Genomic DNA, 18,192 nt, shown 5'->3' on the forward strand with positions numbered 1-18,192 from the left:
TATGTGGTATAGTTATATGGACTAGGGAGTATGTTTTGTCAGGAACATCAAATTAAATTTCCAAAGGAAATAAAAAAAAGGATAAGGTTAAGTTGATGGTTCCAACGAATGGGTAATTTCATAATAATAGAAATTTCAGAACAACAAAAATATTATGCTTATTAATCAATTAATATTATATTTATTATTATATTTGTTTTAATTTATGATTACTTTATTATTTTTTTAAGTATTTATTGTAATGTCAAGATTACAATAATTAAAAAAGGGAAAGATAAAAATTAAATTATATTTTAATCATTTTTATCCTTAAATGTGCGATAAATTTGTTCCTGAATATGCAACATAGACTCTTTCATTAACGATAACAGATAAAAGTTAATGGATAAATTCACTTGTTTCAATTACGGAGACGAATTTGTCAGTGCCTTAAACATTTAGGAACATAAATAATTATTTACCTTTATTATTATCATTATTGTCATTGATGATATTATAGGTAGTGACAGTGGGTGTTAGTCAACAACAATATTGACAATGTGGTAGGGGTGAATACAATGTTATAATTTTGTTTTTTCACAAGCATAATTGGTTTCCAAGAATATTTTATTTCATATTTTTTATAAGTTTTATTTTATTGCTAAGGGGTTCTATACTCGTGAGAATATTGAAGGTTGTTATACACTCTAACTATGAAAATAATTAATAGTTATAATAGTTTTATAGTTCTAGGCTAAGATGCTTATACAAAATTATAGTAGCCGCTACAATTGTAAAGTAAACCGGCACCCCAAAACAATAGTGATTTGACTCCCCCAAAATAACTAGGAATGGGCAACTATAAGCAAACTTTTTAGAAAAACGATTTTCACTACTGCTTCCTTTTGAAAATAATTTCAAACAGGGTTGATTTTTATTTTAAAATTTTATTTAAAAAAACACTCACGGACCTGTGCAGCCTCCTGTCTACCTAACACCCGAAAGGATAAAATTATACGATTAAGGTTGTTGCTATTGGCGTTTCCATGGAAGCTCTCAGCGTTGTCAAACCTCACAATTTCCAAGGGACAATAGAAATAACCTATATCGGAAATGATTTGGTTGTGTTTGTCGTTTTGCCCAAAACCTTTCTAAAGTTTAGAGTACAGTATATTCATTATTATACGCGATACATCCTCACACAAGTGTTGACATTCAAAGGCCCTACTATATATGTACTATATGCGGCAAATTTATCGGGTTAGTTTTAAAAATTATTTATCAATGAGGTCTGTTTTTAAACTTTTAACATGGGGTCTATTCCTGTATGGATGTCGTCAGAAAAATTGACGACATAGTTGTTCCGTCATTATAGATGGCGAGAACGATGCTGAGCTGGAGGGTGTAAGTTGGTGCCGCCACTAAAGATGGCGAGATGCATGATTCACCAATGAAGTTGGCGAGAAGCGTTGAACGTAATTCCTTTTTTTTTACATTATTATTATTATTTTAGTGTATGGATGGTATAGAATAAATAATTTTTTATATAACTAAATATAAAAAATAAAATCAACATTGTGTATGAAATAAATGGACTGAAATAAAAACATTTATCTTATATATTTTCATGATTTTTGATAAACATTAATTACTGTTTTTATAAAATTACTTTATACTAATATCATATTAAAATAAATATCATTTGAAATGTTCCGCAATTCTGAATGGCCAGACAGGTTTTATAAAATTACTTGTTATTAGCTATTTAAACTTGTTATTCAAGGTTTAAATATAATGTAACCAATAGCTCAATTGCGCAGGGATATGTTTCTGATACTTTATGTTTATGGGTTTGTGATACCCCCTGTACTCATTTTAATACATGTTTTTGCTGATTTAAAAAAAAACATCAAAAGAAAAATAAATAAAGTGTGCCATTAACTCCCGCACAAATGTAAGACTCAAATATATATATATATATATATATATATTATCAGCAAATAAATTAGTAGTTATTTGTTATTTGAGAACACTGAGAGGTTTGAGACTGCAACCAAAACCAGCTACACCACATGCCAGCTATACCATGCGAATCCAATTGAAGGAGGATGAGTAAATAGAATATACAGGGATGTGCAAGCTAGCTTTTTATCTTTCTATTAAATCGTAAAAAATGTTTAAAAAACAAGTAAATTAATCTCAACATTTCATTTGATTCAGAATTAAAACCAAAAAAATACAACGAAGATGAGAAATTTACGAGATACTTCAATTGAATTTAACAATGAATACTTTTTTTTTTATTTATTCACAATAAATATATGCTTTTTTAGCCGGAAGAGGAAGATGAGGTTCACATTGACTATCATGCACCTGTCTCGCCATTCAGAATTGCGGAACATTTCAAATGATATTTTTTTTAATATGATATTAGTATAAAGTAATTTTATAAAAACAGTAATTAATGTTTATCAAAAATCATGAAAATATATAAGATAAATGTTTTTATTTCAATCCATTTATTTCATACACAATGTTGATTTTATTTTTTATATTTAGTTATATAAAAAATTATTTATTCTGTACCATCCATACACTAAAATAATAATAATAATAATAATAATAATGTAAAAAAGAAAATACGTTCAGCGCTTCTCGCCAACTGCATTGGCGGATCATCATGCATCTCGTCTTCAGTGGCGGCACCAACGTACACCCTCCAGCTCAGCATCGTTCTCGCCATCTGCAATGACGGAATAGCTATGTCGCCAATTTTTCTGGCGACATCCATGCAGGAACAGACCCCCCTGTTAAAAGTTTAAAAACAGACCCTCATTGGTAAATAGTTTTTAAAACTAACCCACTACGGTAAATTTACCTACTATATGCTAATGGGCTAATAGCTAGCCATGTAATTACGTAGTTGATACAATTGAAAGGTAAAATACGTACAAATTATCGTATCAACCCAGTAACTGGTGCTTTTATACAAAACAATGGTCACTTGTACTGATGCCTTGAATAATTAGGACAGGTAACAAAAATCATGTTTTGTAAAGTTATCATTCAATTCGAGAAAGATACCAACATACGCGACCGTACAATCTTTCAGCAAGTCACATACATTTGTAAATTTGGTCTAAAGATTAAGACATTTGGAAAAGAAGTTGTGTGGCTATTTATTTATTAATTATGATAAGTCCCATGAATACAAGAAAGGATCGATCGATACAAAATAAACTGTAAATGAATAAATATAAGCGAGAGAATACATTTGGGACACACAATATATATATAATAGATTGAACATGACACACATGACTTGCACAATTGTGTTGATTCAAATCAAATATCTTTTCAGGGTTTGTGAGGATGAAGACGAATTGGAAGGTTCTTTGCAGGTATGGGCAAGGGATCAACGATAATTTTCTCATCTGGAATCAATTTTTGCCACTTAAACCTCTTCACTAGGTTGTGCATGAAAACCAATATTTCCAATCGAGCATACTCTTTTCCGGGGCACATCCTTGGTCCTCCACCAAATGGTACAAAAGTATAAGGAGCTGGCCCTTGTCCTTCGAATCTAGTTGGATCGAATTTCTCTGGCTCTGGAAAATATTCTGGACTTTTATGTGTTGAATTTGCACTCCAATACAACTACACACGTTTCAAAAAAAAAAAAAAACTAAATTAAGTGACCGAAAAATAACAAGAAATAAGATAAATTGAGATAATATTTTGTAAGTAGATAACTTTCTTGAAATACATGTCTTATAAAGCTACATAATAACATTGTAAAATTATTTTTTAATGTTAATATATCATTATTAAACTCTATTAATAAATACTCTCTTTTGTGTGTGTGTGATGCCTCTTTCAATAATACAAATTAACAAAAGTTTATTGACATAGAAACCAACAAACACATGCTTCAAGCCACAACTACACTAAAAGAAAATCGAAGGAGCGTATGTAAACATTGTGTATATGCCTTTGTACGTAAGAAAAATCCGTATACAATTTTCTTACCTTCCATCCCTTTGGTATTGAAAAGCCATCGAAAATAAAGTCATTGATAGCTTCCCTAAAACCTCCTTGAAGTGGAGGAGCGATTCTCATTACTTCACAAGCTACATTCCAAGAATACTGCATCCTGTTGACATCATCCCAATTCAATAACTCTCCTGGCGATTTCAGTTTTGCAATTTCCATTTGCTCTAAACAAATTTCACAAAAAGGGACACAAATAAGTATATATATCGTAATGAATCACAGCATATACATTAAAATATTTTTACAAATATTTATTTTATTTTATAAACAAATATCGTATCTCTCAATATCAATAAAATAATGTTTAAAACTGTATTTTTAGATACAGAGAATTCTTAAATTTTGTTTAAAATTTAGTTTTAAGTTAAAATTGAAAATTAAAAATTCAAATCTAGCTAGTTTTGGGCTTGACTTATTCGACCAGTTCTTATAAAAAGTTCATTTCAGGGTGAAGTGTCCTAAAAGAAAGGTTTCTTGTGGAATTTTATATAAAAAGTATGTTTTATTATATCTTCAATAAAAAAATTATATATATCAGTAAAATAATAATATGCTTGAGTTGCATGAAGTGGCTGAAGTGGGATTCTTCTAAATTTTGACAAAAAATAGCACGAAATTAGAGCAACAATCCACCGTATAAATGATGAGGTCAGACTTGATAATTTGTTTTGGAGGCTAGTTCGTAATTCAAACGTCAATCGAATCATGTGAAAATCAATGAAGTTTGACGTACGTTAAGAGGAATTGAAATCACGAAGATTTGACTTGTAGATTTGATAGCTGACTTTAAATACTTTAAAGATAATTGTTGGTATTAATTTTTCAATAAACACTTATATAAAAATCAAATACATTTTTTTCCTGATAAATAGAATTTTTTATGTATAAATTCAATTTTTAGAGAAAACAACAAGAGATCTTCTATATATAAACTAATTTTAACTTATAAGAAAAACATATTTTATTTTCTTTTTCTTTTTTATAAATATTTATTGAAAAATTTGTTCAAATAAGATTGCAGTGTACTAATATTATGAATGACCATAGCTCTTCTTTAAGTAAAACAAACTTTCTATAAATGTAAAACATATTTAAATGATATTTTATTATTTAATAGTAATATTTTTTATATTTAAATAACTGGAGAAAGAAGGGAGAATAGGACTGAAGATCAATAGTTAGATTATTATAAGAAAACTTTCATTTGCATATCGTGAGAATAAAAATAAAATAATTATTGTTTTTATTAATTTAACTAACCAGGGCATAAGAAACACTAACTATATACTGTACTAGAGATTGAACATGATGTATAAAAAAAATATCCGGCATAAGAAGTCTATCTTAACCAAAAAAAAAAAATATCGGGCATAAGAAACACTAACTATATACTGTACTAGAGATTGAAACATGATGTATAACTAAGATATTGATATCAAGTTTTTAACAAGCAAAGTCAACAAAAAAATTTAACAATAACTCACCTTGATAGACTCTATCATAAATGTGAGGGAGTTCAGCAAGATATTTGACAATGAAAGTGATTGCAGCACTAGCAGTGTCATGGCCTCCAATCAAAAGGCCAAGAATCTTGTCGGCAATATCCAATTCATTCATGAACTGTCCCTTCTCATCGCATGTTAACAACATATGAGACAAAATGTCTTGTGTTGGCGATGCTTTCCCTTCAGCTAAATCCACCTTCCTCTGTCTAATGATCTTCAACAGCTCCTTCCTGATTGCGTTTGCTGCTTTAATTGCTTTGTTGAACGGCGTTCCGGGAAGATCAATAGGCACTGATATGATTCCAGACGCCAACAGGTGAAAAGGGTTCTCAAATTTTGCTACGTGATTCACGTCCTCAATGCTCATAAACAAACGACAAGCCAACAAGAACGTGTACCTGTACTTAAGCACATATATGTATATATAATCAATTAACATGCACTATAATTAATTACAAGGTACTCGAATCGTGATTCATCTACTAATATCAGTCTAGTGATGATAGGTTTGAAAACCTGTTGCAATTACACACATACACACACACAAAAAAATAAAAACTATTATGACCGATGCATTAGTGTGAATTAATGTGTGTAAACGGAAAATTTAGTAATATTGCATTTTTTGGTTGCACGATGCAACTGAAAGTGAAAACCATGGTTATTAACATGAAGAAAAGGAAAATATTTTAATTATAAAAAGTAGCATGGAAAACATTTAAAGAAGAAGATGGTGAATGTATTTAGGACCTCTTGGCCAAGGGATAGACGGTGAGTTCCGTCTTGTTGTCCCAAAGGGAAGCGAAGTGGTTTCGAGCAATGGTGTCCATGATTCCAACGTAGCGTTGGAGAGCCTCGGGCTTAAGGAACTGAGGGAGCAACTTCCTCATCTTTTTGGACTCTTGTTTGGAGTTGCTAAGAAGCGTGGTGGGGAACACCTTGTTGACGCTGTTGGGCCACCACGCTGCAACAAGCTTGTTCTCGTTCGAAAATAAGAACTTGTTGCAGGTGGCCCCACAGAATATTACCGCCGGTTCCCCCAGGATGGAGGTCTTGAACAGCTGGGAGGAGTACCTGATCATCCGGTCGAAGATGAACTTCTCCGGATGACCCTTCCATCCTGTGGACAGGAACTCCAGGCTCTCCCCGATCACCGGGTAACCGGTGGCTCCCGGTGGCAGGTTCGGGGCCGCAAATGCAGACCTGTGCTTGTAGAAGAGGACGAAGAGGGAGAGGGTCACTATAGAAACGAAGAGGAGAAGGAGGGAGAGATGCAAGTTATTATCCTCCATTCTTCTCGTTTGAGTTAATTTCTTAATTAGTTTTGCTTCGTCACTGATAAATTAAGCTTCTTATAATGTGTTTTAACCCACAGTAGTGCAGTGGCATTTGGCTTGTGTCTTGGGTGCCAATTTATAAGCACAATCCTAGCTGGGGAGTGCGCAATGTGAACCTGAGATATATAAAAGAATATTGAAATCAATGGTGTGATATGATTAATCAATCTTTGTGGATAGAAAAGTATTTATCAAAAGATGTTAACTTTTTACATAGATTTATGCATTTTAAGGAACTTTTTTGGTAGGGACTCACGAGTATTTTTTTTCAACTTAATTAGGTAAGCTTACTTGAGGGGATATAATCGTTATGTGTGTCAAAATATATTCTCTAATTAAATATTTGATGTGGTTGTATCATTAAGACTGCAATTTTAGATTATTATTGTAATTAACTTAAAACAGTTTTGCATTAATTAATCCACGCATGGAATAGCTGTATTAGATATTAATTAGTCACTTAATTTTTTAGGAATATTTTAGACAAAATAAATTAAGAGAGTATATTAGATTAGGATTTTAAAAGATTATTTTGACTTAAAAAATTATTTGAATTTTAAAATTATGAATATCTATCATTTTTAATAAAAAAACAAGGAATGATTATATACGATAAAAAGAAAAAATATGTCAATTAACGAGAAAAAAAAATCTTATAACATCTAAAAGATTTGAGTGAGATTATTAATATGCATTTTTTATTTAAAAGTTTCATAAAATTTATGAAAATTCATCCTAACAAAAAATTTATCAAAATTTATATACTTTTAAATAATAATAAAAATATCAACAAATTTTATTAAATTTCTTAAAAAAATCTAAATAATTTTAATTAAATATCATAAGATTTATTTTTATTATTTAAAATTTTTGAAAAAATACCTCAATATTTTTTTATAAATTTTTTTAATTGAATACATCCCTTAAAAATGAGGTCCCAAGTGGAAATACTATGGATTAATTACTGTGCGTCATATATAGTCAAATAATGTAGGTCATGCCCATGCTAATCTCTTCTCTTTGATTACGCCATTTCGCAATTATTGTTTGCGTGTTTATTAACCGCAAGAAATATGAGACTATGGAATGGATCCGCGTTTGGCAAAATGCAATATTGATAGGATCATTGCTGCTTGAGGGGTGAGCGTCAGTGTTTGAATGTTAGTGGGGGTGAGTCAGTTCCTGTGACAAGTCCACCTCAGGTGACAATATTATCTCTTTTTACTGTGCAAAAAAGAAGAATTGAGAAACATGCCTAATTTTCATTAGGTTGGAAATATGATTAATTATATTTTTAGTTTTTAAATTTTTATTAAATTTATTTTCAAGTCTTTAAATAAAAATTTAATCAATCAAACACTTTTTTAAAATTTGATTTTTAGTCTCTAAATAAAAGTTTAATTAGTGAACATTCTTCAATTTTTTTATAAAGATTTTTAGTCACTAAACTTTTTAAAATTCAGTTTTAATTCTTAAAATTTCATGAATAAAAATAATGAGTTTAAACTTTTGTTAAGGAAATGAAAACAAAATTTTTTAAAAACTTAGGGACGTTGATCGGTAAAAAAAAAATTAAAGACTAAATATGTTAATAAAAAAAGTTAAAAAATCTTGATCATTCAAACTTTTATTTAAGAATTAAAAATTAAATTAAAAAAAACATTTATATACTCTTTTTTTCTTGAAATAATTAAAAAAAATCAATTCAATTTAAATTCGATTACAACTTAGTTGATTTCGAATCCATTTTTTTACACACCTACTGAACTATTTATATAATGTTTATTTAGCCCATAAAAAACATTTAACCCAAGCTACTTAAGCATTTAAACTACACGTGTTTGCTTACAAATCGGTAAAAAAGATTAAAAAAAAAGTTAGTAGCTCCATCGTAATTAAGCATATTAATTTATTTTTTAGAGATAATCTTATTTAAAATAGGATTATACTTTAAATACGGATTTTATGAGCTACACACTCTTAATATATATATATATATTAATTACAATAAAATGATTATATATTATATGATGATTTATATTAAATAACAATGTAATATATAACTTATTTTCTCTTAAATGTATATTTTTGGTCAAAAATAAAATAAAATTAGCAAAGATTCAAACCGTGATTATTATGGTACGAAGACTAATCAATTATATTATGTAAAAATAATGGTTAAGATGCTCTTTCATTCCTAAGGGGGCCATTGTTTATATACAAGAATGTGACATGCGATTCCTCCTAAAATCGTGCCTCTAATATCTCCATCTACCAATTACACACGTGTTTAATTATTATATAGTTGTAAATAGCTATTAACAAAATCAACTCTGAATTGCACATTAAAAGATTACCAAATATAACTAATTTCTAAATATAGCTTAATACCCCTCTTAAGTTGGAGCATGGAGATTTCAAATGCCTAACTTGCCAAGGAAAGTTTCAAATTGCATTTCCCCCAATGCTTTTGTGAATATATTTGCAAGTTGAGCAATAGTAGGAACATAGCTGGGGCGAATATTGTCTTTGAGAATCTCATCCCAGACAAAGTGACAGTCTACCTTGATGTGTTTGGTGCGTTCATGAAACACTGGATTTTTGGCAATGTGTAAAGCGGCCTGACTATCACAACGAATAGTCATGGGTTTGTCATGGACAACCCCTAGGTTGGAGAGGATCCCTTTCAACCATTTCAACACGCATGTAGTGGTTGCCATAGACCTATACTCAGCCTTAGTAGAAGATCGAGAAACTGTATGTTATTTCTTTGTTTTCCAGGAAATAGGAGAGTCACCAAGCTGTACTAGCCATCCGGTGACTGATCGTCTGGTCAAAGGACAACTGGCCCAGTCTGAGTCGCACCACCCATAAAGTTGTAAGTCACATTCACGAGCAAAAAATATTCCTTGTCTTGGATTACCCTTTAAGAATCGAACTACTCGGAGTGCAGCTTCCCAGTGTTCTATTCGGGGTTGTTGCATGAATTGAGACAGAATGTGAACACTGTATGACAGCTCAGGCCGAGTGAAACACAAATAAATCAAATGCCCAACTAAACACCCATATTGCTCGGGATCTGAAAGAAGTTGTCCTGCAGCAAGTGACAAGTGATGGTTCTGCTCTAATGGGGTGGCAACGGGCTTAACACCAAGGAGACTAGCTTCAGATATAATATCAAGCGCATATTTACGCTGACAAAGAAAAATTCCTGTAGAATTTTTGGCAACTTTAATACCCATAAAATACTTCAAAACACCAAGATCTTTCATATGAAAACATGTACTGAGGTAGAGCTTAAAATGCTTGATGGCAGTAGGAGTATTGCCAACAATGATCAAATCGTCAATGTACACAAGAACCACAAGTTGAGTGTCTTTTCGATGCAAAGTGAACAGAGAGTAGTCAAGATATGATTGCTGAAATCCATAGGATTTGAGAGTAGTAGAGAGCTTGGCAAACCAACAACGTGGAGCTTGTTTTAACCCGTAAAGCGATTTTCGCAACTTACAGACCATGTCCGGTTGTGAAGCTGAAAAATCAGGAGGCATTTTCATGAACACTTCTTCGTGCAAATCTCCATGCAAAAATGCATTGTGCACATCCATTTGGTGAAGTTCCCAAGCTTTTGCTACTGCTACTGCTAAGACAGTACGCACTGTGACCATTTTAGCAACCGGTGTGAATGTCTTAGTGTAGTTGATCCCTTCTTCTTGATGATTATCGAGTATAACTAATCGGGCTTTAAAACATTCAACTATCCCATTTTCACCCGAGTGCTTTCTTTCCGGGCAATAGTCATTGCATGGTCCTCGTACGATTTCGCTCAAGAGCTTGATCTCAGATTGCATTGCTTATCTCCAACGAGCATCTTTCACTGCTTCATGAAAATTGAGTGGTTCTTTTTCTATAGTAATAGCTACAAGGAAATATCTATGTGGCAAAGAAAATTTTTCACAGTTTACATAATGCGTGATAGGATAGAGTGCAACTGAAAAATGAGATCGAGCTTATGAACGAATATAAGGACTTAACTTTTGAATCGTGTGTATGACGTAGTCTTGCAACTGAGTGGATGGATATTTGACACGACAGCCACGTCCTAGTGGTTCATTCTCATTATGAGTGTTTGGGATCTGTATATCTGGAGGTTCTGGAAACACAGTAGTATCTGTTACAACAACTTCGGTAGTGTCAGTACCCCCCTTATCATCAAGAATCTGTTCTACGAGCGACTCATTTTGATTGGCTGGTCTGTCGTCAATTTGATTCTCTAGATTAGCTTCATCAATAATGGAGATTGAGGAAGTTGATGCAATTTCAGTGTGATGAAATAGAAACTGGTTTTCAAAGAAAGTAACGTCTCATGACACAAAGAATTCATGGGTCTTAAGGTCGTAGACTTTCCATCCTTTTTGCCCATAAGGGTACCCCATGAAGACACACCGACGGCTGCGACTTGTAAATTTGTCTCCATTTGTATTTTGGTTACGTGCAAAACACAAGGACCCAAAGATACATAGGTGAGTATAAGATGGCGATTGGTCATGCAATACTTCATATGGAGTTTTTCCTTTCAAGACTGAGCTTGGAGTACGATTAATCAAGTATCCTGCTATTAACACACATTCGCCCCAAAATTCAATGGGTAAACTTCCTTGAAATCACAAAGCTCACGCCACATTGAGGATATGTCAATGCTTTCTTTCAACCTTGCCATTTTGCTGAGGTGTTCCTGTACAAGAAGTTTGGAAAACTATCCCATGCTCAAGAAAATATTTTTTCATGCAAATGAATTTTGTTCCATTATCACTTCTTATAGTTTTAACCTTTTTGTTATATTTCCTTTCTGCCATAGCAAAAAAATTTGTTAGTGCCCGTGATACTTCTTTCTTATCAATTAACAAAAACAATCAAACTGCACGTGAGCAATCATCAACAATGGTAAGAAAATAGGAAGCACCACAAGAAGAAGGAGTTCTATAAGGTCCCCATAAATCACAATGTATCAAATCAAATGTATTCGAAGCTTGATTATTATTTAATGGAAATGTTTCTCTAGTTTGCTTAGCTTTTTGGCATGTATCACAAACTTTATTATGCGACTCACTAACTCTGTTCCTACTACCATCAGAGATTAACTGAGTAGTTTGCCAAGATGGATGTCTCAAACGCTTGTGCCATACTTCTAGTTGAGTTATTCCTTCAACTTTGCAAGCCTTCACTTTTGGAATTTCCCGGAAGAAGTAGAGTACATCCCTTCGTTCACCCGCTCTAATCAACATCTTCAAAGTGCGATCCTGTATCACACACAGATTAGTAGTAAACTGGACATTACAATTGGATTCATCTGATAATTGTGATATAAAAATTAAGTTGCAATTCAATTGAGGCACATAAAGCACGTTTTCAAGTCTTAAACCACCAACAAGTCTTATTGTTCCTTCTTTAGTAGATGTGGCGGTATGTCCATTAGGAAGTCCAATAAGGCACCCAGGCACTTTCCTCACATCACATAGGTGTTGCAAGGTTCCTGTCATGTGATTAGATGCCCCACTATCAAGGATTCATGAATTGGGTTTAGTCTTACCAGTCATGCTTTCATTTTGAGTGACTTTCGAATTGTTAAATAATTCTACTAGATGCTTTTACTACTGCACCAGTGTTCTTAGTTCAATTTATTCTATGCTTGCTCGCTCCCTCTCTTTTTCCATAGTATAATATATTTACGTTATCGACAACGTTATTTCTTTTCTTTTGTTTTTATAAGTTATTTTCTCTAACATAACCTTGACCGAAGTAGTAAATATAGCTGAAAAAACAATTTAACGAATTTTTTGAAAGAAATTTAAAATAATTTTTTTGAAATTTTAGAGGATAAAAAATATATTTTACCCTAATTTTGAAAGTAGCTGTTTCTCTAGCTAGATGTAAATGTGCTGAGCACGAAGATTTGATATCATTTGAATTCGTTGGTTCTATAAACTTTACAAAATATAGCAGGTGTTATAATTCTATTTAAGTTTGGCACGAGGATCCTGAGGTACGTACTTCTCGATTTCTTGGTGTTGGCATAATCAGTATAGAATCTTTTCTTTGCCTTTTTTTTAGACGATAATTTTATTCGAGTTATATATTATAGGTATTAAGTGTGAGTATTTCTTTTAATGAAAATTAGATTATTAGAACCGTAGTTCTCCGCATTACGGGAAACTAATAACTTTCGCTTGACTTAACTCTCTCATGAATAATTAATATCAACAGCAGTTACGTCTCTAGAGTCTAGATTACTAGATGGCAGTATTTTTGCCAACATTAGAATATGTATGTTTATTATATTATATTGACGAAAGCTTTGTCCATCAATTTTGTGGAAGACTTCTAGGGCTTTATTAATAAAAGAAGTAAGTCAATACATCATCATACATTGATTTCATTATGTTGATATTAATTAAACTTTAAATCTTCTGTCGCAGACGATTGAAGTCAATGGTTGAGCCAACCACGCATTTTTATTTCCTTTGCCTCGTTAACACGGTTAATTTAACTCTAATTAATTCAGCTCTCGCGCAGCACAATTCCTCTTGTGCGATCCATGCCACTGGCTGTATTATTATTAGAATTAGAACAAACAATATATTGCATATCTTTGCGAACCACTCGCGCAGCACAAGGTACGCCAGGACAAAATAAATAGATTCAATAAAATTATTATTAATAATAAACAAATAAAAAAGAAGAGAGTGTGTTGCATATCTTTTTTTCTGAACCAAAGGATATAGAAAATAATAAAACGCGACAAAATCAAACAACCACACAATTTTTTTAATAATTAAAAGCAAGTATTATTTTTTTTTTCAATTTTTAATTCATCGTGTATGTAAAGTTTATGGAACTTGTGTCTTAAGAAAGGTCGATTTTCAAACTATATGTTCCCTCATATATTTTCCTTTCATATACTAGTATTTAAAACCATTTACGTGTACAAACCAATATTAATATAATGGTGATCCAATGTATATTGTGTAGAAATTCTTAAGGGGTTTTCTAGACTATCAATTATAGGAAATAACAGGATCTTGAAACCTATGATTCTCACAAATAATCAATAAACAATGATGCATATCTTTTTTCATAGGAAGACTTGTATCTTTCTCCATAGGAACATCTCTCTGGTGTACTTTGATCTCCTTGAAAAATGAGAGAAATAAAATTTCACTTCCTTTAGCCTTTCTTTTCTGTCTCTCTCCGTTAGTGATGACTATGTGTGAGAGAGAACACTTTCTGGTCAGGAAGGGGATCTTATTTCACGTTAGTGGATATTAAACCCCTTTTATAATCACTACTCTCATCAAGTAGCAGTTAGTTCTAGAAACTTCTCCTATTAAGCCCAGTTACAATTTAGCCCTTAATCGTTAATTATTTACTTATTAGTCCTTACATAAGTCACATGTCTCTCACATGAAACATTAATTCTTACCTTCTCTCACTTGGCTCATGTGACATTAATAAACATTATGGACTAAATAAATAAATAGATTAACTAACATAATGCGCATTAAAAATGACTAAATTATTATGTACATTGGGTACATCATAATTTCATGATTAAGAATATGAACCAATTCGAGTCATGGCGGTTGTACATCATCTAATCGACATAGTCCCTTCCATGTACTACAAATTAGTCTTCTCCTTAATATGACCATTAGTTAGGAGTACATAATTGGTCCAACATAATGTTTTCATTCAAGACAAAACCTGTTAACATTACTCTAACACAAACATACACGCAAACATAGAGAACAGGTAATCAGAAACATATCATAATTGAGCTCAGAGTGTCAGCAAAATTACATAAGGTAAATTACACTTAATGATCATCAATAACAATAGTGCCCATACTTTCAACATGTTCTATAATGTCTTGGGCAATAATCCCTTATTCAAAGGATCAACTATCATAAGGTTTGTGCTAATATGTTCTATTGACACTCTTTGTTTCTGAACTTCTTCCTTCACGACAAAGTACCTCAATTTCATATGCTTAGCACCCTTAAAGTACTTGTCGTTCTTACAAAAAATATTGTTGCGAAATTATCACAATACATTTTCAGCGGCCTAGCAATACTGTCGACAATTCCAAGTCCTGAAATAAAGTTCCGCAACCAATTAGCCTGAATTGTAGCCTCAAAACATACTACAAATTCAGCTCTCAGATGCAACAACAACTGGTGCATACAAAATTACTTTCATTTGTTTTCGTTCCATGTCATTTCTAGGACATTGTGCGAGACTAACTTTATCTCATTTCTAAATTAGAATAGGTGATGTTAAACATCTTTCCATCTTGAATCTCTCTAGTACTTATTTGATATATGCTTTTTGAGATAGGCCTAACAATCCTTGTGATCTATTATAAAATATTTTTATCCCTATCACATAGCTTACCTCACCTATATATTTCACTTCAAAGTTTCTAGAGAGAAATTTCTTAGTCTCATGAAGAATACCAAGATTGTTAGCTGCAAGCAAGATATCATCAATATACAGAATTAGAAAAATAACTTTACTCCCACTGACCTTCAGACACATACACTAATAAATAGTATTTTCCTTAAATCTAAAGAAAACAATGGTATCATTAAACCTCAAATACCATTGGCGGGAAGCTTACTTTAAGATTGTATATTGATTTCTTTAGTTTGCACACTATGTGTTCCTTTCCCTCAACTCAGAACCCCATTGGTTGGTCCATACAAACATTCTTCTCTAAATCTCCATTAAGAAAGACAATTTTCACATCCATTTGATGTAGCTCCAAGTCATAATGGGATACTAATGCCATGATAATCCTGAAAGAATCCTTTCGTGAGACCGGTGAAAACGTCTCTTTATAATTAATGTTATCTTTCTGAGTAAATCCCTTAGCAACAAGTCTAGCCTTATAACGTTCAAGGTTGCCATGAGAGTCACGTTTAGTCTTGAAGACCCACTTACAACCAACTCTCTTACAACCCTTTGGTAATTCTACAAGGTCCCAAACACCATTATGTTCCATGGAATTTATCTCTTCTTTCATGACATTTAACCACTTCTCAGAATTATCACAACTTATAGCTTGTGAAAACGAAACTGGATCATTGTAATTAATGCTTAAGTTTGTTTCTATTTCATGTAAGTATACCACATAGTCATTCGAAATAGCTGGTCTTCTTTCTCTTTGAGACCTCCTTAATGTTACTTCTTGTGGTTCTTCCACAATGGGTTCATTATGTATTGCACACAAATGCACGTTTCTGAACAAGCTTAGCAAATGGACTTGGGTGTTGCTCAGTTTCATCATATCTTTCGTAATACTCATCACCTCTATCATATCTAATAATTTTTACATTTCTGTCTAATTTCCTTTTTACTTCATTCTAGTAAATTTCTAAGGCATCCATTGCCTGAGAAATCTCAGACAGTAAGTAGACATAACCATAACGTGAATAATCATCAATAATGGTGATAAAATATCTTTCCTTTCGAAAAGAACTAACATCAAAAGGTCCACAAATATCAGTATGTACAATTTCAAGAAACTGAGTGCTTCTTGTAGCTCCTTTCTTTGTATGTTTTGCTTGTTTTCCCTTAATACAACCCATACAAATATTTAGATCCGTAAAATCTAGAAATGTGACCTAAACCTTTATGCCACAAGAAAACAGATCGTTCATTCACTAAACTACGTTTAGTACCAACATTATGATGCAGAGTTAAAAAAGTTTCAGCATACAAACGATCTATTTCCAATTTATATAAACTATCACAAGAATATCAATACCAATGAGATGATTATGCTTAAATAAACGGAAACATCCATTACCAAAATTAAAAAAGTATGCAGTAACATCAATTTTAGATAATGAAACTAAATTCCTAGATAAACTAGGTACATAAGGAGTTTCCAATAAATCTAAACGATGTCCAGTGTCGAGCTTTAAACAATAAGTCTCAACTGTTTCCACTAGAGCTTTCACTCCATTCCCTATGAAAAATGAACTTCTCATTTGGGCTTATGATTTGGATTGTAAGGAATATCTGCATAATGTTAGAAACATGAGTCATACATCCAGAATTAATCCATCATGTATCATGGGAAACTTCAGTCAAGTTTGATTCAAAACATACATGAGCATTAAGCTCACCATTCTTTTCAAACCAAGACTTACACTTTAGGCAATCCTTTTGGAAATGTCTTAATTTCACAAAAATGACAATTATTGTCCTTTGATACCTTTCTTCTGGATTTGCAAAGAGTCGTCATTGTTCTTTAATTACCCTTTGCCTTTATCATGCTTCTTCATAAATTTCTTTTCAAGCTCATTGATTCCCTTGGTGGCTAACATAATGAACTAAGTGACTTCCTTGATTCTTAAGCCTCATTTCTTCCTGAACTAACATACTGTGCAATTCATACACATTTCATTTATCTTTCATGGTATTATAGTTCATTTAGAACAGACCAAACTCAGACGGTAATGAGTTTAGAATAAACTGAACAAAAAAGTTCTCATTCACAGCCATTATATTCCCAAGGTTTTAAGTCTTGCTGCAATGTTTATCATCTCAATGACATGTTCATACATAGTACGTGAACCATCAAACTTCATAGTGGTCAATGTACTCATTAATGTTCCAACAACAGACTTATCAGCTGTTTGAGAATACTCTCCCACTAATCCCATAAACTTTTTAGCACTTTTGATTTTAGGGAGAGTTGTCTTAATATTGTCTGCAACAGTCATTCTCATCAACATTAGGCCGAGTCTGTTAGATCTTTCCTAAGTTTTATAATGAACTTTCTCTTCATTGCTACTAACATCAATAATAGTAACAAACTTCTCTTCCAACATAGCAAGATCATGATCCAAAACACCGAGGTGAAATTGGACTTGCTCATTTCAGTCAGAGAAGTTAAGCCCATTAAAATTGGCTCAGATGATACATAAGATCCAATGAATTCAAAACATGTATTACATAATAAAATTCACATAAGTGTTTTGAGACATAAAATACATGTCATACATATGATTCATTCAGATAACGGACAATGTATATTGATGTTCTCCTTTGGATGATACACCAACATACAACATACAAACATAATGATGCTAATAAAATTTTAACATTATTTGGCAATTAAGTATGCATCAATTAGTAGTATCTATTTCCTTTGGGCATATAAATAAAACTAATGATACACACAAATTGCCTACAATTATATTCATTAATTATAAGAACAACTAATCAACCTTTGGGCGATCCATAAATGT

General features: G+C 32.1%; 1 protein-coding gene across 1 annotated transcript; it reads right to left on the minus strand.

Moving 5' to 3' along the window:
* Positions 1-3,137: 3,137 nt before the first annotated feature.
* LOC100813159 (beta-amyrin 28-monooxygenase) lies at positions 3,138-7,035 on the minus strand. The gene is made up of 4 exons (XM_003530477.5): positions 6,288-7,035; positions 5,517-5,935; positions 4,009-4,196; positions 3,138-3,636 (listed from the first exon to the last, which is right to left on the minus strand). The coding sequence occupies exons 1-4, from the start codon at positions 6,827-6,829 to the stop codon at positions 3,337-3,339; spliced, it is 1,449 nt and encodes a 482-aa protein (XP_003530525.1). The 5' UTR covers positions 6,830-7,035; the 3' UTR covers positions 3,138-3,336.
* Positions 7,036-18,192: the final 11,157 nt, after the last annotated feature.

The sequence above is a fragment of the Glycine max genome, chromosome 8 (genome assembly GCF_000004515.6).
Source record: "Glycine max cultivar Williams 82 chromosome 8, Glycine_max_v4.0, whole genome shotgun sequence".
Classification (NCBI taxonomy): Eukaryota; Viridiplantae; Streptophyta; class Magnoliopsida; order Fabales; family Fabaceae; genus Glycine; species Glycine max.